Source organism: Martes martes (assembly GCF_963455335.1).
Source record: "Martes martes genome assembly, chromosome: 3".
Classification (NCBI taxonomy): domain Eukaryota; kingdom Metazoa; phylum Chordata; class Mammalia; order Carnivora; family Mustelidae; genus Martes; species Martes martes.
In genome coordinates, this window is record NC_137890.1 from 152080967 (window position 1) to 152106195 (window position 25229).

General features: G+C 55.4%; 1 protein-coding gene across 2 annotated transcripts in view; it reads left to right on the forward strand.

Annotated features, from left to right (window-relative positions):
• PER2 (period circadian regulator 2) overlaps positions 1-24849 on the forward strand; it is a 38865-nt gene extending 14016 nt beyond the window's left edge. The window contains exons 6-23 of one of the 2 annotated variants that reach the window (XM_080799330.1): positions 793-994; positions 2645-2696; positions 3584-3726; positions 5303-5381; positions 7421-7527; positions 8105-8258; positions 8514-8622; positions 9343-9468; positions 9795-9876; positions 11070-11229; positions 11325-11449; positions 12293-12457; positions 13281-13520; positions 15587-16425; positions 18404-18590; positions 19649-19841; positions 20767-20917; positions 22699-24849. In XM_080799330.1, the coding sequence (XP_080655456.1) occupies positions 793-994; positions 2645-2696; positions 3584-3726; positions 5303-5381; positions 7421-7527; positions 8105-8258; positions 8514-8622; positions 9343-9468; positions 9795-9876; positions 11070-11229; positions 11325-11449; positions 12293-12457; positions 13281-13520; positions 15587-16425; positions 18404-18590; positions 19649-19841; positions 20767-20917; positions 22699-22848 (3264 nt within the window). In that variant the 3' untranslated portion in view covers positions 22849-24849. Of the gene's footprint in view, positions 1-792; positions 995-2644; positions 2697-3583; positions 3727-5302; positions 5382-7420; positions 7528-8104; positions 8259-8513; positions 8623-9342; positions 9469-9794; positions 9877-11069; positions 11230-11324; positions 11450-12292; positions 12458-13280; positions 13521-15586; positions 16426-18403; positions 18591-19648; positions 19842-20715; positions 20918-22698 lie in introns of those variants that run through there. The other variant, XM_080799331.1, reaches the window with a different exon arrangement.
• The last annotated feature ends 380 nt before the right edge of the window (positions 24850-25229 follow it).

Here is a 25229-nt window from a genome sequence, read left to right on the forward strand (position 1 = left end):
TGGCTAAGGCTGAGCACCAGCAGTCAGGGGCTTTAGGACAACGGAGTCTGGAATTTCGGGAAGTCAGCTAAGACCTTAAATAACAATGTAAAGTCCGTGACTCAGAGGTAGCTACCGTGTTGGACTCCCACTGTTTTCTGTGAGTCAGTCCTTCTGTCACGGCTGATCCACCCCCAAACCTTGTGTGTGTAAGAGCGAGCCCCACCTTGACTGAGCAGTAACCAGGTGACCTTAGGATCCCTTTGTGGGGGCAGGGGTGCTGGGATTTGAACTCAGCTCGTGAGACTCCAAAGCCTGTGCCTTTCTAAGCACCCCGTAAGGGCGGGACACCCTTGGAGGTCTAGGGGAAGGGAAGCGATTTGTCCCTTCCCCTGTGCTCCTCCTTCTCAGAGAGCAGACATAAAGGCAGGTGGGGATCCAGACCTACTGGCATCATGGCAAAACTGGTCTGGAGAGTGGGGCTCCCTGATCCCTCCCATCTCCTTCCGGTGCCCCCACTGTGGCAGAACCCCATGAGGGCTCTGGGCCAGGGCTCAGGCCACTGGCCAGCTGGGAGCAAGCCCAGGCGGGAGCCTCTAGCTGCCCAGGTGGCACTGCCTCGCGCCCCCCCCCCCACCCGCCGCTGCCCGCCGCACCCTGGGAGAGAGAGGGGCTGGCGGAGGTTTGTGGTTGTAGGTCCCGGTGAGAGGGAAGGGGCTGGATGGGAGAGCCCAGAGGCCTCTCCTGACCTCCCAGATCTGTGCCTCTTGGGGAGGGGCAGCCTGTCCTCATGCAGCTGCTGCTTCCTTCCAGGGTATGTTTGCTGCAGCCGTGTCCCTGGTCACCGGGAAGATCCTGTACATCTCTGACCAAGTTGCCTCCATCTTCCACTGTAAAAAGGACGCCTTCTATGGCGCCAGGTTCGTGGAGTTCCTGGCACCCCATGACGTGAGCGTGTTCCACGCCTCCACCACGCCTTACAAGCTCCCGCCCTGGAGCTTGTGTAGCGGAGCAGGTGAGGTCCCCAGGGCGATGGCCCAGCTGCCTGGGCTTATGCATCTGTGGGGGCTCCTCCTTCCCAAGGAGGGTGGTGGGCACTGCAGGCTGATCCATGCGCCCTCTGCCGGCCCTGCCTCGCGTCAGGCTTCCCAGCCAAGCTGGACAGCCCTGCTGTGGCTGCAGGCCATGCTCCATGGCCTGTCCTTGTCCCCCTCCTCCCACATGACCGGGAGGACTCGGGGTCCAGAAGCGTGGACGCTCTTACCGTGGCCAGTGCAGGCCTTGCCCATACATAGGCGCGGGACAGGATGGTTGACCAGAAAAGTCTCAGCAGAAACATGGCATGGGATCCTGGCAGAAGGTACCAGATCAGCTCAGGCCTTCCCTGCAACTACTCCCATCCCCTAACCCCTCTAACGCTTTCAGTGAGCAGGGTGGCCAGCAGAAGCCCGCTCTTGACCTGTGAGTCTGGCAGCATCTGTCTGCCTGCTCCTCGCTGGGCCCTGGTCCCTCGGAGCTGAAGGTGAACACGTGGGCAGAAACACTAAGCAGCCAGGACAGGTGATGGGAAACAGTGGGCCTGGGAATCACTCAGACAGGTGTGACCTCAGTCGTGATCTCCTGGATCACAGGTCCCTCTCCGCCGCACACACCCCGCCTCATCCTGCTTGCGGCCGGCCAGGCTGCCATTCCTCCACCGCCCAGTGAGCGCCACCACTGCCGTTCCCCGGCTGTACCTTCCTGACAGCGGGCCACCTGGGCATTAGGATTGGCTCACAAAACGAGATGGTCACTTTTGGTTTGGGATATAAAGCCGCCTGCCTTCTCCAGAATTCCCCCCGAGGACTGTCCAGTCAGGTCCCTAAAGCTTGCAGTGTGTGTCATGAGAACCTGTAGGTCACTGTGTGGAAGGGACATCTCTCCACATGTGGGTTTATGGCACCAACGGGTCAGCACCAGCTCCCTGGGATGATTGCCTCCAAGTTTGTGTCTGAACGAAAAAGGACCAGGTGACTTCTTTAGGGCCTTTCCAGGCTGGTAATTTTACACCATTTTCCCCTACTAGTGATTTTCTACTTCTCCTCTTTCTTTTGAATAGAGGAGACTTTACGTGAAAGATCAATGTCTAAGATTTCCTTTTTAAAAAATCCTATATTGCGAAAACACCATTTCCTCATCTCTGATGATGCCGCTGGAGTGACATCATGTTTTCGCTAGGCGTTTCAGATTTTGAAGTAGGTTAACATTTTCACAGAAAGATTGATTTAAGTTTTGAAGTGGCCTAAGTTGCTTCTATTAGAACTGAACATCCCCCCAAAATATGTGGGTTGAAATGTTTAGGGCTTTATTTGCAAAAATTCTGCCCATCAGTCAGTCTGTCTCCTGGAGTTAAATTGTTAGTTGGTGTGTTTGTGGGAGCCTGTGAACTGTTTCAAAACTGGTAAACAGCTGGTGGTAAGCTTTTAGCATTCCATAATTTGGCATGTGTTACAGTCATGAAATATGTTTGACTTTAGTCAGAACTGCAAAAAATGATCTCTAAGGGCTTTGCTCTTTGCTCATGTAAATATGCATTCACGCCCTGACTCCATAGCTTGGGGGAAACCGAGCGCTGTCTGTACTGTGCTGTGCTCTCAGATGGCTGACTTTGGACTCTCTCTCTCAGATTCGTTTACTCAAGAATGCATGGAGGAGAAATCGTTCTTCTGCCGCGTCAGGTAAGCCTGTGACAGGTGTTCCCCAACTGAGAATGGCACAAACCTTCTCTCCTGAGCATCTCTTACGGGGTTGAGGAGACATAGGACTGTCCCTCACCAGTTCCTGCTGTGCTGTGACCCCTATGTCCCTCCGCACCCCTGTTCTTCAGGGTAGAAGCTTTGTGGGACATGCCCCTGCCACGTGTGTGCATATTCCTAAAAGTCTGTGTGAGAACATCATTTCCATAACAAGGCGTTGAGACAACCTGGTCAGCAGGGGGTGATTTCAGTGCCCCACAAGGAGGGCCTGGGGAGCCTGGACTTGGTGTCTGTCACCTGGCAAGCTGTCCGAGGACCCCTCACTGGGAAGGCATGTCCCCCAGGGAGGACGCAAAACACACATGCAGCCTTTAGTTCAAATGTGTGTTTTCCTAGGGAGAGCCCACAGCTCTCCAGCTCTCCAAACGGCTGGCTTTTGGCCCAAAACAAGGTGACTGCTTGAGTGTCCAGTTGCAGGGTTAGGAGCAACCCCTGGCCAGGTCCAGGTGCTCTCAGAAGCTGGGGTTGGGGCCTCACCATTGAAGCAATGTCCATCCCCCCGATGGAAGTGCTCTGGAGCAGGGCTCCTGGGAGACCTCCCATCGCCCAGGGCTGTTCACTCCCTCATCAACCCTTGATGTCATGGGCATCTGAGCATGTGGGGCCAAAGCACACACCACAGGCCCAGGCCAGAGCGCCGAGCTTGGCCCGGGTTCCCAGGCAAGGGGCCTGGCTCTGTGTGGCAGGCTTCTAGACAGCATATGAAAGGACTGCTCTGGGAAGAGCCACTACTGGGGGAGCGGTAACTAGCAAGAAAGGACAATTCCTTCCATCCTAATTGCAAACCTCTGACTGGGCCTCCTCCTCAGCGTTGGGAAAACCCATGAGAATGAGATTGACTACCACCCGTTCCGCATGACGCCTTACCTGGTCAAGGTGCGGGACCCACAGGGCGCCGGGGGCCAGCTGTGCTGCGTGCTGCTGGCCGAGAGAGTACACTCGGGCTACGAAGGTAACCGCCTGGCCGGGGAGTGGGGGGCGGCTCTGTCTGGTCCCTTGTTGATGGTCCTGGTTCATACCTAATGTCAGTAAGGCTGACCGCCAGCCCTGGCCTCTCCTCCCAGCCTTGGGCAATGTGTCCATCTCCCTCTAGATTCACACCCACATTTGCCTCCTGGCCTTCCCCGTACCTGGGGCCAAACCACCTCCCCATGTCTGTTACAGGGGTCCGGGTGCTGGCATCTCCCACCCATGATCAGCCTGTTGCCACAACCTGAGTGCCCTTCCCCCTTCCCCAGCCACTGCCTTCCTTCTGTGTAGTGAGAATGGCCCTCAGCTCCAGGTCCCCAAGCCCCTCCCACTCTTATGCACCCCCACACCTGGAAGAGTGCCGGGACACCACTGCCTGCTCAGAACCCAAACCACGCCCCCCTGACCTGGGCCCATCTACTGTCCCCTACATTCCCCACCCTCTCCACTTGCAGTGGCTTCTCTAGGGAGGCTGGCCCACTGACTCCCAGTCTGTGCTCCTGCTCTCTCCTCCCTTCTTCTACATGTAGAAAGCCAGTCATCACTGGCTTATCCCACCTGTCCATCCACGGTCCTGCTCGCTTCTCAGGCCATCCCCTCCCCAGATCTGGGCTTTCCCTCGAAGCCCAAATGGCCCCAAGGTGTTCGGCTACCCTGATTCTGTCCTTCTGGCCACCTCCTCCCACTGAACGGCATCATGACGTGGTCCTTATGTGGTACCAGCCCCCATATCTGGCCTAGAACCTTCCTCATCCTGGCAACTCAGCCACATGGCTTCAGAATTCTCAGAGGGCAAGCACCGTCTGTAACTACCAATCACAGGGACCCAGTCCAGTCCATGTTTCCTGGTACTCAGAACCTTGTCCCAGGGGTTGATGAGGTCATCTTTTAAAAAGGTGTTTCTTAAAACTGAGGAAATGTTTGGTGAGTTTGTCTGTAGAGAACATTCTCTTCCACACAGTCTATAAAGATTTAGAGGGGTTACTTAGATTTCAACAAGTTATTCACTGATATGATCTGAGTCTCCTTCAAGAAGGAAGCTTTGGATTTTGGGTGTTTTTTCCATGAACTTGGCATTTGAGGAAAATTCTGGATAGATGATTTCCTTTATGCAAATTATTCCACCACCTTTGCCCGCCCTAGAAAATCCGAAGTCCCTAAAACAAGGACGTTTGCTGAGAATTTTGAATCTAAAGACTTAACTCATTTCTTAAAAACAATTTGTTCAGCTCCCTCTTGGATCTTAAAAATCATGAATTTGGCCTTCCCCCATGATTTCGCTGAGAGATGCCTATGCGTCACGACACGGTTCTGTGAATGTGGTGATTCTTCACTTTCTAGACTAAACCCTCCACAAGGAGGTTAAGAAGGCTGGCTGGCGGTCATTGAGTGTAGGGTCCGTTCCCCGTGCGGTGGGCTCTCTCCTGGGTCCACTTGTGAATTTTCTTCCTTTGCTGCCCATCCGTCCGAATCTACGTGATATTTTCTAGTAGCCGTAGAATTGTGCTAAGTGTGTATTTGTTAGAATCAGAAACCTATATAAAATTCTATTCTTTCAGCCCCTAGAATTCCTCCTGAAAAGAGAATTTTTACGACCACACATACACCAAATTGTCTGTTCCAGGATGTGGACGAAAGGTAAGCGTGCCATGACACTGACCCGTCTGCCGCCCCCCACCCCCACCTCCTCCTGCACTGGACTTGTCTTGAAGTCAGGACCGTACCCTTCATGGCAGCTGACTCGGTCACATGCTGGTTAGCATTTCACCATGATCTTGGTGGTTCCCTCATGGCAATTAAGTAAAGCTCAGTGAACGTTCCTATTTTTGACATTGAAGCTGTGTAGCTAAAATGAAGGCTGTGTGTTGGTTTTATGGAGGCGAGAATCCACAAAAATGTTGAACTATAGGCAATGAAATCATTCTGGAATTGCACTAAAAATCTCCTGCGATGTGAATATTGTGTAAAGGGGGTATCTGGTAGCTGAGCATCGTTCTCATTAAGTATATCTTTATTATCCTGTTGAAATTCATTTTAGAATCACACGTGAGTGAAAGATGGCACAGCCAAGGGTGGTGGGCTTGGGACAGGGTTAGGGTTGAAGCTGGAGACACCATTGACAGGATCCCAGCAGAGCTGCACCTGCCAGCCTGTGTGCCACAGACTGCTCCCGGTGTGGGGGGTGGAAGGGTGCTGGATCGCCTCCTCTTCCGCTGGAGAGCCTGCTCCGTCTCCCGCCCGAGGTGCTCTAGCTGGAGCGGGAGCACTGCTGTGAGAGTGTTCTGAGTTGGCTGGCTTTGGGTGAGGCCTGTGGAGCACCTCCCCCCAGCTCCCCCTGCACGACCCCAAAAATACCACTGGCTGCTGGCAGGAGTGGGGGAGAGCTTTCCTCAGAAGTCCCGGGGGGAGTGGACCTGGGCATACCGGCACTCTGGGCTTTCTCAAATGGCCCAAGGGGGCCTCCACAGGTGCTATCAAGGACCCAGGCCACCCCCTGCCTACACCTGGCACAGAGGCACCAGGCACCCACCCTGGACAGGCCACAGAGTGCAGGACAGCTGGGCAGGTGGCCGGGACTCCTCCCCACACTCCCCCTTCCTCCTGCCTTCCCTTCTGCCCTTCCTCTCTCCCTCCTCCCCACCCTCCTTCCCCCTTTCTTTCTTCTCCTGGCACCTCTTCTGCCTCTTTCTCCTCCTCTTCCTCTCCTTCCCCTTGCTCCCCCTCACCTTGCCAAGCCTTGACCTGGAAGGGTGCCAGGAACATTTTGTACATCCTGTCAAAGGAAAATATAGGCCTGGAGAGAGTGTGTTTTGGACCAGGAGGAGAAAATCAAATAATAACACTGGGCCCACAAGAAAGTTCCATTCTACTGGGAAACGAGCAAGATTTGCTCTAAAGGCTTGGAGAATGTTCTTCCACTGGAGCTGAGGAGTTGGAGGAAACGTCAGCTCAGAGGCAAGAAGACTGGCCTCCAGGGGGAAGGCTGAGACCCACGTCCGGGAGAGGGAACAGTAGCTGAGTGGGCAGAGGACGCCCAACACAGAGGCAGAAGGGGCACCAGGAAGTTCACCCCCAAACCTTCTCCCAGAAGGTAGAGTAGCAGTGGCAGGAGAAGAGCGAAGGCGCCCAGCCTACGGCGACTCTGCAGGACTAGACAGACACAGTGGCCAGAATAATAGGAGAAGGGAACCCTCTGGAGCTGGAAAGGAGGCACAAAGAGTTTTCCAGAGTCCAGGCAACACTTTTTTTAAAAAAAAAAAGGCCATGCCAGCCCCATCTGGTAGAACTTGCTAATGACACAAAGAAAGAAAAGATCCTAAAAGAGGAACAGCAAAAACATGATCATGATTTATTCCTTCAGGAGCTAAGCCACACGGCTACAGGCCTGAGCCTGTACTGGGCCGGGCCTCATAGGGCCAAGTTTTCTATCCCAGACCTGGGGGGAGGCTTCTGTTTGCTAATTAATTGAAACACTGTTCTCTGTCAGCCTCATTCCCAAACCTTGATCTTTGGGGAATTGGGAGTCTGTGACTTTTTCCCAAGGAGCAGGAGGGTTCCCAGAGCCGGTCTGCTGCACTGTCTGGAGGCGGTGTTCTGGAGGGGGTCCCCAGAGGGCAGCGGGGCGCTGAGGCCTAGCAGGGCTGCCCCTGAGCACGATGCCTGTGCTTGCCTTGCAGGGCGGTCCCCCTCCTGGGCTACCTACCTCAGGACCTGATTGAGACCCCCATGCTCCTGCAACTTCACCCCAGTGACCGGCCTTTGATGCTCACCATCCATAAAAAGAGTAGGTCCCATTTCCTGGGAAAGCCTGGGATCAATGTCCTGTGTAGATGGGTCACATCAGTTTCCTGCATGTGGGGACAGATGCTGTGGCTCTGTGCCCACTCCCTCTCCCTGTCAGTTGAGAGTAATCACCTCCCGTGCATCCCTTTGTGGGACCTGAATCTTTGGCACCTGCTTTTACTGTTGACTTCCCTGGCAGGTGGTGGAGGGGGGGTGCAGGTTCAGCGGTGGTGACAGAGGTGCTGACCAGGCCAGGGGAGTGGGTGATCTGTGTCCCCATCAAGCCCAGGTCTTGCAGACACAGGGAACACTGAGCATCCTGAAGAAGACCAGTCAAGAATAGCAGAGATGCATGTCCTGAGATCTGTGGTGGCACTTCTGGAAACATCTAGAAACAGCCCACTGTTGCAATTTAGAGCCAAGTGTTGGGGGGGGGGGTGTTTGAAAGCCACAGGGTTGAGGAGGTTGGCCTCTTAGAAAGTTCTGAGCTCACTCCAGAGTGGAGTGCCCCTCAGCTCTCCTCTTCCCAAGAGCACCAGACACCTGTCCTCACGCCCACATGGCTCCTACTCTCGCAGTTGTACAATCCGGTGGGCAGCCCTTCGATTATTCTCCCATTCGGTTCCGCGCCCGGAACGGCGAGTACGTCACTCTGGACACCAGCTGGTCCAGCTTCATCAACCCGTGGAGCAGGAAGATCTCCTTCATCATCGGCAGACACAGAGTCAGGGTGTGAGTGTTCCCAGGGCCCGGGGCAGCCCAGGGACCCTCACTTCCCCCACCAGCAGGTGGCAGAGGGCAGGACTGGGTGGCCAGGACCCAAGCCACCTCCTGTCGTGTGCCTGTGACTCCAGGTGGGCGGGATCTCCTACAGCAGAGCAGGGAGCAGGAGGGAGGGGAAGGTAGCAGCCCAGGGGTCTGCAGGGAGGAGGCCAGCTGGGCTGTGCAGCAGGGGGCCCAGCTGACAGACCAGTTAAAACTTCACAGGGGCCCTTTGAATGAGGACGTGTTCTCAGCTCAGTCTCCAGTGGAGGAGAAGGACCCGCCCCCCAGCATTCAGGGGCTCACGGAGCAGATCCACCGGCTGCTGCTCCAGGTGGGTATGCTGTCTGCATGCCCTCCTGTCCCTCTGTGCCAGTGGCCCGGAGCTGCCCAGAGACCTGGGGTGGCCATCTCACTCCATCCAGCTCCACTCTGTGCCCCTGGCATCCGTGGTCTGGGCCTGGACATCGGGCACACCTGTGGCTTGCACAGTTGGGGGTGGCACCCCTTGCATATTTGGGGTGCCTGTGTCTGAACTATAGCCCTGAGCAAGTGACTGAAAGACACACCCAGCCCCCGAGTCCACCCCTGAGGCCCTGCTGTCAGCCCGCTCACGGCCCCCCATGGGTGCACTGGGTGGGAGGGGGTCACCGTACCAGGACCTGGGGGGTGTGAGGATACCTTCTCCCTCTTCCTGGGGACGTAGTTCTCAAGAAGACAGTGTGAGCACCAGTCCTCCGCCTGGGCAGCTCTGCTCCTCTGTCTCCTGAGACTGCGGCAAAACCGCGGTGCACCTTGTCTCTAAAACCCTTGGATAGAGCCTGGACTGGCCCATGCCGTGTGAGCTGAGGGAGAGGGTTGAATGAATCCTCTCTCAGGGGCACCCCGCAGCCTGACCCTGCCAGCCAGCCCAGCCCCATCTGTCCTCACGCAGCACCCCAGGCAGGTGACAGCCTCTCTGTGAGATAGGTGTGCGGGGAGCACTAACCCACAGTGTCAGCTGCACACACACCCCGAACCGCGTCCAACACCTTCCTGTCTGCTGTGTCCCCAGCCCGTCCCCCACAGTGGCTCCAGTGGCTACGGGAGCCTGGGCAGCAACGGGTCCCATGAACATCTCATGAGCCAGACCTCCTCCAGTGACAGCAACGGTCACGAGGACTCCCGCCACAGGAGGACCGTAAGTCCCTTCTGCCCCTGTCTATCCCTGTCCTGGGGAGAACTGGCCGCCCACTCTCGGAACCCTGCTCCCTACTCTACTCTCCAAGAGGGGCATGGGGACAGCCAAAAGCTGTGGCTACAGTTTGGGTGAAAATGACTTAAAGCAGGCAATCAGGCAAGAGTGAGGACATCACAGAAATGCCATGTTGCTCTGTATTCCGGCGTTTTCTCCGGCCCTGCCTCGTTCCAATTTCTGCGGCTCTCCTCTGTCCTCACCATGAGGACAGGCTGAACCACGATAGGGTGTCCTAGAGGGAATAACATGTCCCTTTGTTTCTCCTCCAGGAAATTTGTAAAAATAGTGGCAACATCAAAAACAAAAGTCATCCTGGGGAATCTGGAGAACAAAAGGAAAAATCTGCAATAGGTAAGAACTTTCTCTCCATCTCCTTGACGAAACGTTAGTGTGGCTTTGAGTTTTACCCTGGATGGCGGTAAACTGACCTCCTCAGCGAGCTGTCTCCCCTCCCCTGCTGGGCAGCTGGCTCTGTGATGGCGCCGGGCAGCCTGGGCCCTTGCTCTGTCAGGCTTGCTGACCCTCGTCGCCAGGCGCCCTTGACACTTGCCGAGGTGGGCCAAGGCCTGCGTTTCCACCCCCGCGGCCCCTGCTGTTGCTCAGCGTAGTGGCCAGAGTGTGGGTGCTTACACTCACGTGAGCACGTGCACACACTCACCCGAGTTGGGGGGGCTGCCCACCCAACCCACAAGCAATTGTCTGCGTGAATGAAGTGTCCCAGGGGAACAGCACCAGCTTTGTTCATGGGTCCCCCACCCCCGGGGAGCCAGAGGCACAGGGGGCTGTCCACCACCCCACACGCCCTGAGCCCACCTCACCATGTTGCGACTTGGCACCCTTGTGCCTGGGCTCCCCACGGCCTCTCTCCCTGCGGGGCTCCTGCTCATCCCCTGCACTCAGGGCTCACCTCCTCCAGGAAGCCTCTGGTGGCTGCCGCATATCTCTTCTTCACTGGGAATTTTGGCGTCCTGGACAAGCGGGGGTGCACGCTGCCCCCTGTGGCCATGCTACAGTCTGTGTGGGTTTGGGGGGATGCCACAGGGAGCAGGACACAACTCTGCCCCTGGGGACCCCTCAGGGAACAGCACAGGGGTGTGTGCGGAGAGGGCAGGAAGAGAAGCATCCACAGCAGTCTGCCCTGGGAACACGAAATCGTTAGCGACGCCGGCTCACGTTTCTGGGGGGGTCTCTCCTCTCCGAGACAGGAACTATCCATCAGCCCTAAAGCGTCTGCCATCTTACTGGCCCTGCACATTTCAGGAGTTCAAGGAAGACCTGACCTTTTCCACTGCTGAGTCCTTGAGCCTGGGGACAGCCCCAGGCGGAGGCGGCCCCCACCTGGTGACAGCACCCTCCAGCTTCCCTCTGGGGGTGTCACAGAGACGCTCGCCCCCACCAGGCTGCCTGAAGAGCAGGCTGGCCCCAGGTTTCTGTGCCTGAGAATCACAGCCTGACTTTTAGGTTGCATGGAAATGCTTTCTGACTAGAGAATCCTCTTTGAGGGACACAAGTTTTACCTGAGAGAACCGTTTTTGTCCTTTCAGAGATGCCGAGTAATTCCTCTGCTCAGATGAAAGCTGTCCCCGTGGAACAGGACAGCTCTGGTACTAGCCTGCCCGCGGGCGGCTCTCCTGAGGAGCTGGGCTGCAGGAACCCGCCCGCTGGCTCCTACCAGCAGATCAGCTGCCTGGACAGCGTCATCAGGTGCGGTCACCTCCCCCCTCCACCACCTTCCCGGCTCCTCCACGTGCCCCTGGGGCTTCTGTGTCCCATGAGTCCCTTTCCAACCCTCCGTGCAGATACCTGGAGAGCTGCAGTGAGGCGGCCACCCTCAAGAGGAAGTGTGAGTTCCCGGTGAACGTGGCAACGCAGAAGGCCAGCGATAAGCGACAGGCAGTGGCCAGCCCCGGGCTGCCTTCCACAGGTGTCTTGTTGCTTTGAGCTGTGCCGCATGCGCTGACTGGGGTCCTCTGCGGGGGGGTAGGGGGGTGTCATGTGTCACTGAAGGCCCAGAGCTCTGTCCCCTCCTGCAGGAAGTCTGAACAGCTTCAAGGACACAGTATGTGGGTGTAGGCTGGTCTTTCCATGACCAGAGTAGCTCAAAACTTAGGATCTTCTTACAAGCTGGAGGTAAAGGTGATTTGGGACTGAGACTTGGATCTTACTGGGGCTGCTGGAGACCTGGGGGCACCTCACCCTGCCGTTCTTGGGCGGGTCTTGTTTCCGTGGTCTCTCGGAAGAGCACGGGCCTCCGAATGTTAGCACACCTGAGTCGGATTTCACCCCACAGGCCTCTGGAGCGTTCTGAATGTTACTGCTGGGCCTTACCAGGATCAGACACCCGGTAGCCCCCTGTTGATGGAGCACTCATGTTGGGCAGTCCCACTGTGATGGACAGTCCCTGCCCTAGTCCTTGGGGACACAGAGCCAGTCCCTGGCCAGCACCCTGCAGATGGTGGGCTCCTGGCCATCTGCAGGCCTGTGGAAGGGCCCCGAGCCCTGGTCAGAGGCCCAGACCCAGAGTACCTGCAGCTGCCCAACCATCTACCTCCTATTAGAGCACTCAGGCTGTGCCCAGTTCAGACTTCCCTCTTCTCCTGCTTTACCCTGTGAATAAAGAGCTGGGGTCGGGCTGTCATGTGCCTGGGTATATGCAGGCTCTGTGGGTCCCCGGGGTATTGGCGCACCGCATAGACAGTGGGGTCTTTTGTCCGAGCGGTTTGCTTTTGTTGCATTTCTGTGTCTGTGTCCATTTCCTCTTATAAAGAGACAGCGTCATCCTCCAAGGTGAACAGCCACGCGGGGGTCAGCGCACACCTGCCGTCGCTGACACTGCCCAGCAAGGCGGAGAGCGTAGTGTCCCTCACCAGCCAGTGCAGCTACAGCAGCACCATCGTGCACGTGGGCGACAAGAAGCCGCAGCCCGAGCTCGGTACGCTTGCTGGTTCACCAGCGATGTCGGGAGTGTCTGATTTTAACGATGAAAATTAGAAATCCAGGTGCAGAAGCAGGGCGGGGTATAGCCACCCCTGTCCTGGTCCCAGCCACCCCTGTCCCAGTCCCAGTCCCTCCTGGTCCCAGGGCCCCTGTCCTAGCCCCCACTGTACTCCAGGTCCACCTGGCAGCAGTTGTCCACTCCGGCGCCTACCGGGCAGGGGCCGTGGTGGTGCTGAGTCCCGGCCTCCTGGGGAATGAGTGAGGGTCCTGGGCCTCCCCCTTCTGTGGGACTGGGGGTCCCCGCCCCCTCCCCTGTTGGAGGACAGGAGCCAAGACAGGTCCTACCTGCCGGGCACCATCCCTGAGTTACCCTGTTTTTCACAACACCCACGAGGGAATAGAAACCCAGATTTGTTCTGTGCTGGGAAGACAGTGACAGTGAGGGGAGAGTGCATGGGAGGGAGCCAGCAGGTCCTGAAGAAGGACAGGGGCCCCGTGCCGGCTTAGGGTGTTGTGCTCTCAGAGCCGAGGACAGACCAGGAGCAGCATCTTCAACGTGGGGCTGAAACCCCAGGTACCCCACATTTCAGTTTGCTTTGAAGACCAATCCTGGAGCTGCCCAGGCAGTGGGGCTTTCTGTCCTTGTCTTGTGCCTTTGATGGTGAACTTTTCTCAGAGAGCTGCCTGAACGTATCACAGGTTTCAGCCCCGAGCTCTGGCGGTATGAGGCATTGCACGTGTGTGCAAGGGGCTGCCTTCAGAGACGCCAGGTGCGTTTTTCTGTTGTTTTAAGCCCCGGTGCCCGTCTTCTGTTCCAGAGCTTGTGGAAGATGCCATGAGTGGACCTGAGTCTCTGGACGGACGGCCATGCATCCTGGGCCCAGAGAAGGAGCCCCTCAGGACGCTGGGCCTCACCAAGGAAGTGCTGGCCGCCCACACCCAGAAGGAGGAACAGAGCTTCCTGCTCAAGTTCAAGGAGATGCGGAAACTCACTATCTTCCAGTCTCGCTGCCATTATTACTTACAGGAAAAGTCCAAGGGGCAGCTGAGTGAGAGACGTAAGTGGCAAAACCACATTTTAAAGATGTTCTTCTTGTAGAACGGAGTCCAGGGCTCCTGTCGACGTGTGGAATGGCCCCAGTTAGATATGGGCTGGAACTTCACAGTGATACAGTCTGTTTCAGTAGAAACAGGTGTCCTGTGTCCCCAAGGCAACAGTGCTAGCAAGAGCAGTGTCAGTCCCAGGTTGGCCCCCATGGAACGCAGAGCCGCCACCTCAGATGTCTCTCACTGGTTGACTCTGAGGGGCAGGGGACCCTACCCGCCCCATAGGACTGACGGGGCACATGGCGTCAGACTCCTGAGGACACCGTAGGAGGGAGTGGCCCCCTTCTCCCCAGACGCCTTCCTAGCTGGGGGGCCTTAAGACTGGAGGATAGACCCTGGGAGTGCAGAAAGCTGCCTTCCAGGCTAAGAGCCAGCAGGGGGTCGAAGGGCATGGGGTGAAGATAGACAAGGCTGGACTGATCAGAGACGCCACCTCTTCCCAGGGCTCCCCAGGCCAGACACAGGGATCAGAGCTAGTGAGCCCAGGAGACACACGCACCACGAGAACCCAGCTTCCCCTGGATCTCTAGGCAGACACACCACAAAGTGAAAATATGAGAAGTGAAAGAGACTGATGCTGCCAAGGATTATGTTTTTTCTAGTCTTTTCCTTTTCTCCTTCTTCCCCAGACTTAGGGTGACGTTGGGCCTAATTTCTTTGGAAATTAGGAGAACGTGTCATCCGCCCACCTTGGGCAGACCCACTCTGTGGGCCTGATTTACTATGGAGTTCCAGCTCCCTCTTGTCTCCCTTGGCCCAGCAGTTTTTGCAGTGCACAGACTGTGCAGCTGTCCACAGCAACCCTGTCTAGACCCTGATGTGCAATCCCAGGAGCCCAGTGCTTCAGCCAGTAGTCCCACCAGGGGACAGATTTCCTATAGAAAAAACACCAGACAGAGTCTGATTCACAAAGCCTCTACCCACTTAGCACCTTGCCTTGGATTTGCCCATTTGTCTTCAGCATGGAGTAAAGGTTAAGGGAGCACCTGTTGGCATAGCTGACAGAAGGTGTCCCCACACACCGGCTGCAGAAGCCCAGAGTTGTCCTGTGTGACAGGAGAGGAGAAACTGAGGTTCCTGGGACCATCCCAGGCATGGCATCACCCCCTAGCTCAACCAACATACTTCCCCTGCTAGCCCAGGCCCGGGGGTGGAGTGTGGGGACAAGCCCAGAGTCCCTTCTGCTACCCTTGGAGACCTCCAGCCTTCTAAAGAAAAAAGCATTGCTCATCAGAGAGAAGGAAGGTAGTTCCAAGAGCACGTGCTCCCTTCCATCCTCTGACCTCCCCTTGGGCTGGAGTCCAGGCTCCCTCTGACAGGCAAAGCAGGAAGCAGCTCATATTAAGGAACAGTAGTGATGAAGCCCATAAAATTGAAAAATAGGTTAGATGATCAGGGGTGTTACCCTTCACATTTCACAAACCAGTACTGGGGAACAGCTGACACAGCCTATTTATTTTTTTGAGCAAATGAAATCATTTCTTTATTTTTTTTTAAAGATTTTATTTATTTATTTGACAGAGATCACAAGTAGGCAGAGAAGGAGGCAGAGAGAGAGGGGGAAGCAGGCTCCCCGCCGAGCAGAGAGCCCGATATGGGGCTCGATCCCAGGACCCTGAGATCATGACCTGAGCAGAAGGCAGAGGCTTTAACCCACTGAGCCACCCAGGCACCCCAGCAAATGAAATCTTTTAAATACAACTTTCCATCACTATTATTTTGTCAGGGAAAGGGTATTTTAACACCAGATGAAAAACAGGGCATGTGATCTTACAATTAATGGCCGTCCTTAAAATTGGGTGACTCTGGTTTTATGAACATTTTGCCCTGATTGTTCTCACTTCACCAAGGGCTGGGGAGCACCTGATGGTGGCCTGAGTGGCCACAGGCTGTCGTTTGGAAACACGGAACTGCTGAACTAGGATTTGTCCTCATGTTTCCGAGAGCCTAGGAGTCTGAAAACTGGCAAACACATAAATGTTTGCATCTTAACTCTGGTGTTTTCCCATTATTTTAGCTGCACCAGGACTAAGAAATGCTTCTGGAATAGATTCATCTTGGAAAAAAACCGGGAAGAACAGAAAACTGAAGTCCAAACGGGCCAAGCCTCGAGACTCTTCTGAGAGCACTGGGTCTGGGGGCCCTGCGCCCCACCGGCCCCCGCTGATGGGCCTGAATGCCACAGCCTGGTCACCGTGGGACACGTCCCAGTCCAGCTGCCCCACGACGCCCTTCCCTGCCTCGGTGCCTGCTTACCCCCTGCCTGTGTTTCCAGCCCCAGGAATCATGCCTACACCAGGGATGGTGGCGTCAGCACCCCTGGCTCCCCAGGCCAGCTTCACGATGCCCGCGGTGCCCATGGACACCCAGCACGAGTTTGCCATCCAGCACCCGCCGTTCGCTGTCCCCTTGACCCCAGTCATGGCATTGGTGTTACCCAACTATTCCTTCCCTTCAGTGACCCCCAGCCTGCCCCAGGCCTTCTTCCCAGGCCAGCCTAACTTTCTGTCCGAGATGATCCCTGCCTCGCAGCCTGAGCTCCCCGGCCGGACCTCACCCCACAAAGCGCCATGCACGTGTCCTCTGGCAGAGCGTGGGCTGGCAGCTTCTCGCGCAGCCACCCCGGTGTCCCCACCGTCTGCCTCTGGGCCCCCGGGCAGAGCCTCCCCTCCACTCTTCCAGTCCCGAGGCAGCTCGCCTCTGCAGCTCAACCTGCTGCAGCTGGAGGAGGTCCCTGAGAGCAGCGCCGCGGCCTCAGGAACAGCAGGGCCTGTGGGGACAGCAGGGACAGCGGGTGCGGGGCCTGACTGCAGACCTGCCACATCCTGGGATCGGCAGCCAAAGGCCTCGCCAATCGTAAGCATTTCCTGCCTTCCTTCCCTAAAGCAGGCAGCGGGGGTTCAGGGACAGAGTGAGCACATGTGTTCCTGTCTCCCCTCCTGCCACACGGTTCCAGTTGTGACCTAAATACAGGGGCTGGACGGGAATGTTTTCCGGCTCAGCGACCCTGTCAGAGTAGACCCCTGGCAGCTTCTTGTTGTCTGGGGGTCCAGATGAAGGAAGCCACTGGATTGTCTGATGGGGGACACGGGTCCAGATACGCAGTGACTTCATGACTCACTCTGGGCCCCAATATTTTCAGTAAAACTCTGTGGATAAAGCATAGTCAGGTTGAATGCCAGAACTCAGACCCCTTGGAAGGCAGTGGGGGGAGGGGGAGCCGGCCGCAGAGGCACCCTGGGGGCCAGGGAGGCAGAGGCCTGAGCCCTGAAACCAGGCCACGTGCACCCCTCCTCCCAAGTCCCACGGGATGTTGGTGTGCTGTTCTTGTTCAGTTAATGAAGTCGTGAGCTGCTTCCGGTGAACCACTGGTATGTGGTGCCCGCACTGAGGGGTGTAATGACCGGGCTGAGGGGAGTGGTGACCGCACTGAGGGGTGTAGTGACCACGCTGAGTGACTGGGCTGAGTCACTGTGCTGAGGGGTGTAGCGACTGCACCGAATGACCACACTAAGGGGTATGGTGACCGCACTGAGTGACCGCGCTGAGGGGTGTAGTGGCCATGCTGAGCTGTGTAGTGACTGCTCTGAGTGACCATGCTGAGGGGTGCGGTGACCGCGCTGAGGGATGTAGTCACACTAGCGGGACAATGCGGCCACTGGCGCCCCTGCCCTTGCTCCCGGGAGGGGAAGCACAATCTTGCAGTTGCAAGTAAACACCTCCATGTGCCGGGGGCCCCCCGACTCCTGTGTCTGGGGTCCTGGGCCTATCGTGCTGGTTCTGAGGGTCAGAGGGTCAGGATGCTGCCAGGTCAAGGCCATGCCCACTGGGAAGCCAGATTCCCCTCCCCCATCCCACAGGGCAGCAGTCGCTGGAGTGCTGCTGATGCACTTCCCCTCTTCCCTGTATGCCAGGGTGTGGGAACTAGCAGAAGGCCTTTCTCTCAGGGACCCAAGATCTGCTGTCTTTGGTGTGACCTTCCCAAAATTAAGGTTATTAGATGACACTCATAGACCACTAGCAAGGGTGTTGCTGTAGACTCAGTAACCAGGGGGCATGTTCGTTTCACTTTCTTCGTTGGTGGTGAAGGGAGGACCAGTGATCTAAGGAGGATGGCACTTTGCTCTGTCTCTGAGCAGCCCTGTGCAGACAGCGCTGTGCAGCTCCCACGAGCCCTGTTCTGTGTGCTGAGCCCTGACTGTGCACAGACCCTCTCTCTGTATGCAGAGCCCTGACAGTGTGCAGAGCCTCTCTCTCTGGGCAGAGCCCTGACTGTGTGCAGATCCCTTCTCTATATGCAGAGCCCTGACCGTGCACAGACCCTCTCTCTGTGCACAAAGCCCCTGACTCTGCGTAGAACCTTGACTGTGCACCAAGCCCCACTCTATACACAGAGCTATGACAGTGAGCAGAGGTTCTCTCTGTGCACCAAGGTTTTGACTGTGTACAGACCCTGACTGTGCACCAACTCCCTCTCTATACTCTGTGCTCTGACTGTGCACTGAGCCCTCTCTGTGCACTGCACCCTGACTTTGTGCTGAGCCTCTCTCTGTATGTAGAGCCCTGACTATGCACAGAGCTCAATTCTGTGTCCTGTGCCCTGACTGTGCAAAGAGCCTCTCTCTGTATGCAGAGCCCTGGCTGTGTGCAGAGCCCTGTTCTGTGCATCACGCCCTAACTGCACAGAGCCTCTCTCTTTATGCAGAGCTCTGACTGTATGCTGAGCCCCTCTGTGTATACAGAGCCCCGACAATGTGCAGAGCCCCATTCTGTGTGCCGAGCCCCATTCTGTACTCTGAGCCCTGACTGTGCTGTCTTCTCCCTGTTCCCAAAGCGTGAGGAACCTGCAGATGCCCGGAACAGCGATGCCCTCTCCACATCCAGTGGCCTGCTCGACCTCTTGCTGCATGAGGACCTGTGCTCGGCCACAGGGTCGGCCCTATCTGGGAGTGGAGCCTCTGCTACATCTGACTCCCTGGGCTCAGGCTCACTGGGCTGCACTACATCCAGAAGTGGAGCAGGTATGTTGTTGGCGCTGGGAGCACCCAAATCCTGTGGGCATTGGGTGTGTTTCAGTTGCTGGATTTCAGGTTTGTTTAGATGATGGCCACCTAATGTTCCTGGGCACCCGCAGCTTTTCCCGCACACACAGGTCTGTGTGTGCTCAGGTCCTGGTATCCAGTGCAGACCAGGTCCCCACGGGCATCCAGCTGGTGCTCCCAGGTGCCTCCCCAGAGCCTGCAGCCATGGCTGCCAGCAGGTGCGGGCTCTGTCCTCCTGCCTCACCCTGCCGATGTGCATCCCCTCTGCCCGTTTGCTATGGACATTGCTGTTATCACGGGCCTCCATGCCGCCGGCCCTTTTGGACCATCTTGGACCATCCCTCAGAGTCTCTGGGCCTGCCAGGAGGGCTGGTAGTGCTCCCCTTGCTGAGTTAGCTCCCCTCGCATGAGGCTAGGGTGTGGGGGTGTGCTTTACCAGGGAGGATCACTCAGGTGTGATCTGGAACAGCCGCATACGCTCCCCACTAACTGAGCACCCATCTTCACCTGTTCTCTGGTCTCGCTCCCCACAGAGGCTGATGGCAGAGTGTGCCAGGCCAGCTGCCCCCCACTGACAAAACCAGCCTCTCTGTGGCCTGACCTAGTCAAGGAGCAGGAGCATGATTTCTATTGGCGGGGGGGCATATAGGGGGAGAGGGAGAGAGAGAATCTGAAGCAGGCTCCATGCCTAGCATGCAGAACCTGATGCGGGGCTCTATCCCACGACCCTGAGGTCATGATCTGAGCTGAAATTAGGAATTGGACGCTTAACTGACGGAGCCCCCAGGCACCCCAAAGGAGCATGATTTCTAAGACGCAGCCCCATCTGGACTTCTCAGGGCTGACCCAGGAGAGAATCGTCCCCATGGTGCTGGCTGGTATTATCCAGATAATTTGAGAACTGGAAAGAGGAGGCAAAACCTACCTGTCTAGGCACTCGTTACCATGTCAAACCCTTCGGCTCCCTAAAACTGCCATTTTATGAGGTTTAACTTCACATGAAAGGTTTTCACTTGCCACGTGTTGTGTTTTTAAAGGCAGCAGTGACACAGGTCATACCAGCAAGTATTTCGGAAGCATCGACTCTTCGGAGAAGAACCACAAAGCGAAAGCGAAGGCAGATATGGAGGAAAGTGAGCAGTTCATCAAGTATGTCCTGCAGGACCCCGTCTGGCTGCTGATGGCTGACACGGACGACAGCGTCATGATGACCTACCAGATGCCTTCCCGGTAACCCCCAACTTCTCCTAGGGACATGGGCTCACCAAGCAACAAGGCCACCCAGTCGGGGGACTTCCCACTGAGAGCCTCGCCTCTGATTGTACGGACGGAGAAGGAGGGTCACTCTGGACGGCTCCGTGGTCCCATGGAGAACTGTGGGTGACCTGCCGTAGGCTGGGAGGAGGACGGGCTCCCTTCCAACCCCCGTCGTGTTGCTGGGCTCACGAAGTGTTTGTGCCAACGTCTCCCTTTGGCTCAGTTGCCTGTTCCCCTGTGGGCGAAATGGGCTGTGTCCGTCCTGGAGATACAGGAGCTCAGGGAGGTGAGCAGCCTGGGCCACCAGCTGCTCTGTGGTGAGCAGGTCTGTGCTTGCGCCACTGTGACCCCTTGTCAGTCTGGTCTAGGGACCGCTATGGTCCCTGTGCCTCGGAGCCCCATGGTGGGAGGAGCCAGGGAAGGAAGGAGGGATTACCGCAGAGGCTCAGGACTGCCAGGCCTCTGGGGGCAGGTAGGAGGGGGATCCTGAGTTTCCTTGTCCGGGGCAGGTTCCAGCCAGCCCAGTGTCTGCTGGGGACTCAGGACGGTTACCCCACCTGCTGCCTCGATGGTCAGAGTCTCCAGCTAACCAGCCTGTACAGAACCAAGCGTCTATGGGTGCCCAGTCCCCCTAATTTCAAATAAAACCTAGATCATAACTTGGGTTATTTTAATAGGAAAACTACAGATGATAGACTAGGGAGGTTAAGGTGCCTTAAGTAGGGTAATTTATTTTAAAGAAAAAGGAAATTGGCATTAAACAAAATCATCTAAAATTAATTAATTAATCCTGAAAGAGTTGCTAGAAAAAGAGGGTTTTTGTTTTTGTTTTTTTTTTAAACCACAGAACCCCCTTCAGACGCTGTACAGCTTACCTGTTTCTAACTGTTTTGTGAAGGAATCTGGAAACAGTGTTGAAGGAAGACCGGGAGAAACTGAGAGCCATGCAGAAGTCCCAGCCCCACTTCACCGAGGGCCAGAGGCAGGAGCTGCTGGACGTGCATCCATGGCTGCGGGGCGGCCGCCTGCCTGCCGCCCTGGACCTCACGGTGAGCTCAGCATGCCTGTGCGCACTCCCTGCAGCCCTTGCCACTCTCAGTACCCCTCAAACTTCCAAAGCTAGAAAGAGTCTGTTCACAAAGACAAACAATCACAGGATGCTACAGAATCTACTTTAAAGAACTTTGCAACCTTGTTCCCAAAAAGATCTGAATATGCCACTTGGTGGCATACTGAAATTTGAATGTTGTTTCTTTCTTTCACTTGTTTTCAATTTAAAAAACAAACTAGGAAGCAGCTCTCCTACCATGAGCCCTCAGTGTCTGTATAGACTATTAGATAACAGATAACGGTGGGAACACTACTCCTTCCAGGCCTCAGGGACCTGCAGGCGCACCCTCCTCCTCCACAGGACTTGCGGAGTCATGTCTGTGCCCATCCCCATGCTCCACCCACCCTGAGCCCCATACCCTGGAAGCCATTCACTTCAGGGTCTCCGTGTCCTTCAGCCTCTGAACACGCTGCCCTCTCAGTCCTCCAGCTTCAGGACAGGACCCCGACACCCCCATCCCCTCCAGCACCGCCCGCTGCTCCAAGCCGCGGTGCTCTTTCAGCTGGATCTTCATGGCGGCCTCCCTGCTCTGCATCCTTCCCCCTTGTCCCTACGGTTGTGTCCCTGGCAGCCGTGCCCCAGCCAGTTGGAGTAAAGTGCTGCAAAGCCATAAAAATCTGATAGGTCGCCCCCATCTGCCATCTGCCATCTGCCGTTTCTCTTCCCTCACTCTCTGCAGCCACGTGGGCCTCTCGCCTGTCCCTCCTGCCGCCTGGCCTTTGTACCTGCCCTTCCCTCTGCTGGGAGGCCCTTCTCTCAGTCACATGGCTCCTCCGGGCTTCCTTCAGGGGTTTTCATCACACACCGCAGGATTGGCTGTCTGTCACCTCCTAGCAAAAACCCCAAGCCTTAGTGGCCTAAAGCCGTGAACACTTACCCTGTCCCAGTGTTTCTTTGGGCTGGGAATTAACAAGCAGCTCGCCCGGGCAGTTTGGGCTCAGGGTTTCTCGTGAAGGTGAGGGCAAGATGTCGGCGGGGGCATTTGTCGTCACCTGAAGGCTAGAAGCCACACTTCCCAGGGAGCGAGACTCCACCCTGTGAGGGGAGGGTGTCACAGACCGCCCCCCCCCCATCAGGGGCCTTCTCTGGTTCTGAAGGACCAGAATAAGATTGTAGGTCTCGTCCATGTGCCATGTTCCTCTAGGCTTTCATCTTGAATATGCTGGGGACACCTGTCACTCAGGCTATTGTCCCTCTCTCCTCCCAGGATCTCCCCTCCCCTCTTCTCCAGGGCAGAGATTTTCATCTTTGTTCGCTGGAGAATCCCAGTCCCTGGGACCTGCCTGGAGCATTACAGGTGCTCAACAGATAGTCAGGGAATGAGACAGTACTTTGTTGTGCCCACTTTCTGCACAAGAAAACTGAGGTTGGAGAAGGCAGTTAAACTGAACCTTGACTGTGGTCCCACAGGCAAGAAGGGGAGGAGCTGGGACAGAACCTCGGGCTTACTGGTTCCACAATCCCGTCACCATGGAGAGCTGCCTCTCAGACAAGGGCCTGGACGCTCCCCTGGCCGTGGGGAAGTGGGAAGTGGGGCCCCTGGGGAGCAGCTCTGACCTCCCTCAAGAGCAGGCAGGGTCCCAGCAGCCCCTCAGCGGCTTCTGGCCCTCCCTGCTCACCACGGCTGACCCCAGGTCACCTGTACCTCCCTCAGGTCAAACCACTGTTTGGTAATGAAGAGGTCATTTTTGTTACTGACTTTACATCTTTCCCTTTAAGGAATGTGTTTACTGTGGGAACAAGGGACAAGACAACATCTGCCCACCCTACGAGGAAGATACTCCTGCTCTGGGTCTTAGTGAAGCCACAGATGCCAAAGAGGAGGAAAATGGAGCCCCCTTGAGTCACAGAAGTGAAGAGCGGACCTAGCTCTCCTCCCCGTGCCCGGACAGCCCGTGATCTACGTTAGATGGTGCTCAGAAGCGATGAAAGATTTCCACATCTGTTTGTAATGAAATGGACAGATAAACTTATGTCGCTTTTTTTTGTTTTAGAAAAAAACATAGTTTTCTGAAGGAATGTTTTAAAACTGTGGAGAGTGGGAAGGGTCGGGGAGGAAATACACTTTGGTATTTAAAACATAAATACAGAGTTTGGGACAGATTTTGTTATTCTTTAGCTTGAGAAAGCTGGAATGCCCTCAGCACGCAGCAGGGAGGTTGCCCTAGGGCTCTCAGAGGTCCATGCCCTGAGGAGGCTTCTTGCTGGCCCGGGGTGTCCAGAGGCATCTTCCAGCCTGCAGCAAACAGCTGGGATGCTCCCAGGTCTTCCGGAGCTGCCCCCGGGTGTGTTTGGATCAGATCAGATTCTGTCCTCTGGGGTCTGCTCTGTATCTAGATCACCACTGAGACAAACTAGATGTTTTTGGAATGTACCAAGTGGAGATCACAGCCCCTCCTAACTTTCTGTCAAAGTGTTTCGCACGCATCGCTGTGAAGCGTACTTCGGCAAACCAGCAGCTTCCGCTTCGGCTACTATGTTGGCAAACCTTTCAATCTGATGTAGCTTGTGTTTGGGCCAAGCCAAGGAGAGATGCTCACTCTAGACAGAAGAAGGCCTGTGGTTTGTCTGACCAGCTCCTTCAGACTGGCACACGCCCAGAACCTTCTGTGTATTTCTACATCATCCTTGGGTCCCTTTCAGACCATGACCCATATGTAGATAAAATATGGTGTTGACTATCTCTATGGTGACTTCCCTTTGCAGACCGGTCTCTGGTAGCCACATTTGGAACCCGTTGGTGTCTGTCCTTCAGCTGGAGCCTCCCAGACATGAGCTCTGACACTGTGAGCTGGTGACCCTGTCTGTGTTTTCCTGAGTGCTGTGAGCTCGCCTCTCCCCATACCCTGGGCTGATATGCCAGCCCTTGTTCTTTCCATGAGCCTGACCTCACTCGGGGAAGCTTCCCATCCCAGCAGTGACAGTCCTTGCGTCACCAGCATTGTCTGGTCACTGGGACACCTGTGGAGGAGTGAGGCCAGTCTGCCCATCTCCTTACAAAACCTCATGTTGCATCATGGATCCCAAGGATTGTTTGGGGGAAAGCTATATTGGTCCCTGGAGTGAAAGTTACTGCAGGAGAAAGAGCTGACTTAAAATCGGGTTGAGTTTGTAAAAACAGAAAAGAAAGCAGGCTTCCTTCCATTCTCGACGGAGAAGTGGCTGCAAGAGTCAGTGCAGCCTCCTTGTAATCTGCTTGGTTTTCAGTCTTACATTTGGATATTAATCCGATTTTTCTTAAACTCAAATGTAAGAATACTGGTGGGTTTTTAAAATTATTTATAAAGTAACAGCACCTTCAGAAGCCCAAAATGAGATGGTAGTCTGTGTATTTGTTGGAGAATAGATGCCTCCAAACCTGCCCCCTGCCACTGAGGTCCGATCATTAAGGGATTAGATGCTAGTCAAGGTTATGTGTATGTTACCTGAACACACAACTGTCAAAACATTGTCCACGGTTATGAATGTTTACCATCAGCGTTATTTTATTATATGATCTATGCTCATTGATTGTTAAGTGCATAGCTTAACGCGTGCTGGGCAGTTGACAATAGGAGCATTTTGTGAAATTGTTTACACGGTGCCACGTATCAAGACGTGTTTCCCTTAGTATGTGTGCTTACACAGGGGTTATAAAACCTTTTTCTCGATTTTAAACTGAGCCTTCTTTATAATCTATTCCTGAAAAGACGTGTAAATAAGCTCTCAGAGTCTGTGTAATGACTTGGTCAGCCTTGCCGTTCACATGGTTTGTTCACACACAGACCAAACTTTCTTCACCCAGTGCAATATGTTTGTTTACTGCTTGTGTCTTTTTATGACCGTTTTTGCTTTTTAGAAAATTGCTAAATAAAGCAAGTATATTTTTGTTGTTAATTGTATGTACTTTTAATGTAGCACGGGGCCAAAACCATAGAGATCAAAGATTATCAAAAGATGAAACAAAAAAGAAAGAAAAAGAACTTTAGAAATGCTGTGTGAGGAGTCAGTCTCAAAGACCTGCCGCATCCCTTCCATGGCACAGCTGGTCCCTTCCTGCACATGCGCTTGGGCATCTCTCTTCCCCGTACCCCGACCCCCACCGCTCGCTGGCTGCCCCAGCTGCTCAGTGAATCCTTAGGATGGAACACCACAGAATGTAAATCTAATCCTGTGATCCAGTGCTGCCACGGGCTTTTCACTTGCAGACGCAGGGGTGGGGCTTCCTGACTCAGCCCCCAGCTCCAGTCCACTCTGAGATGGCCCCAGGC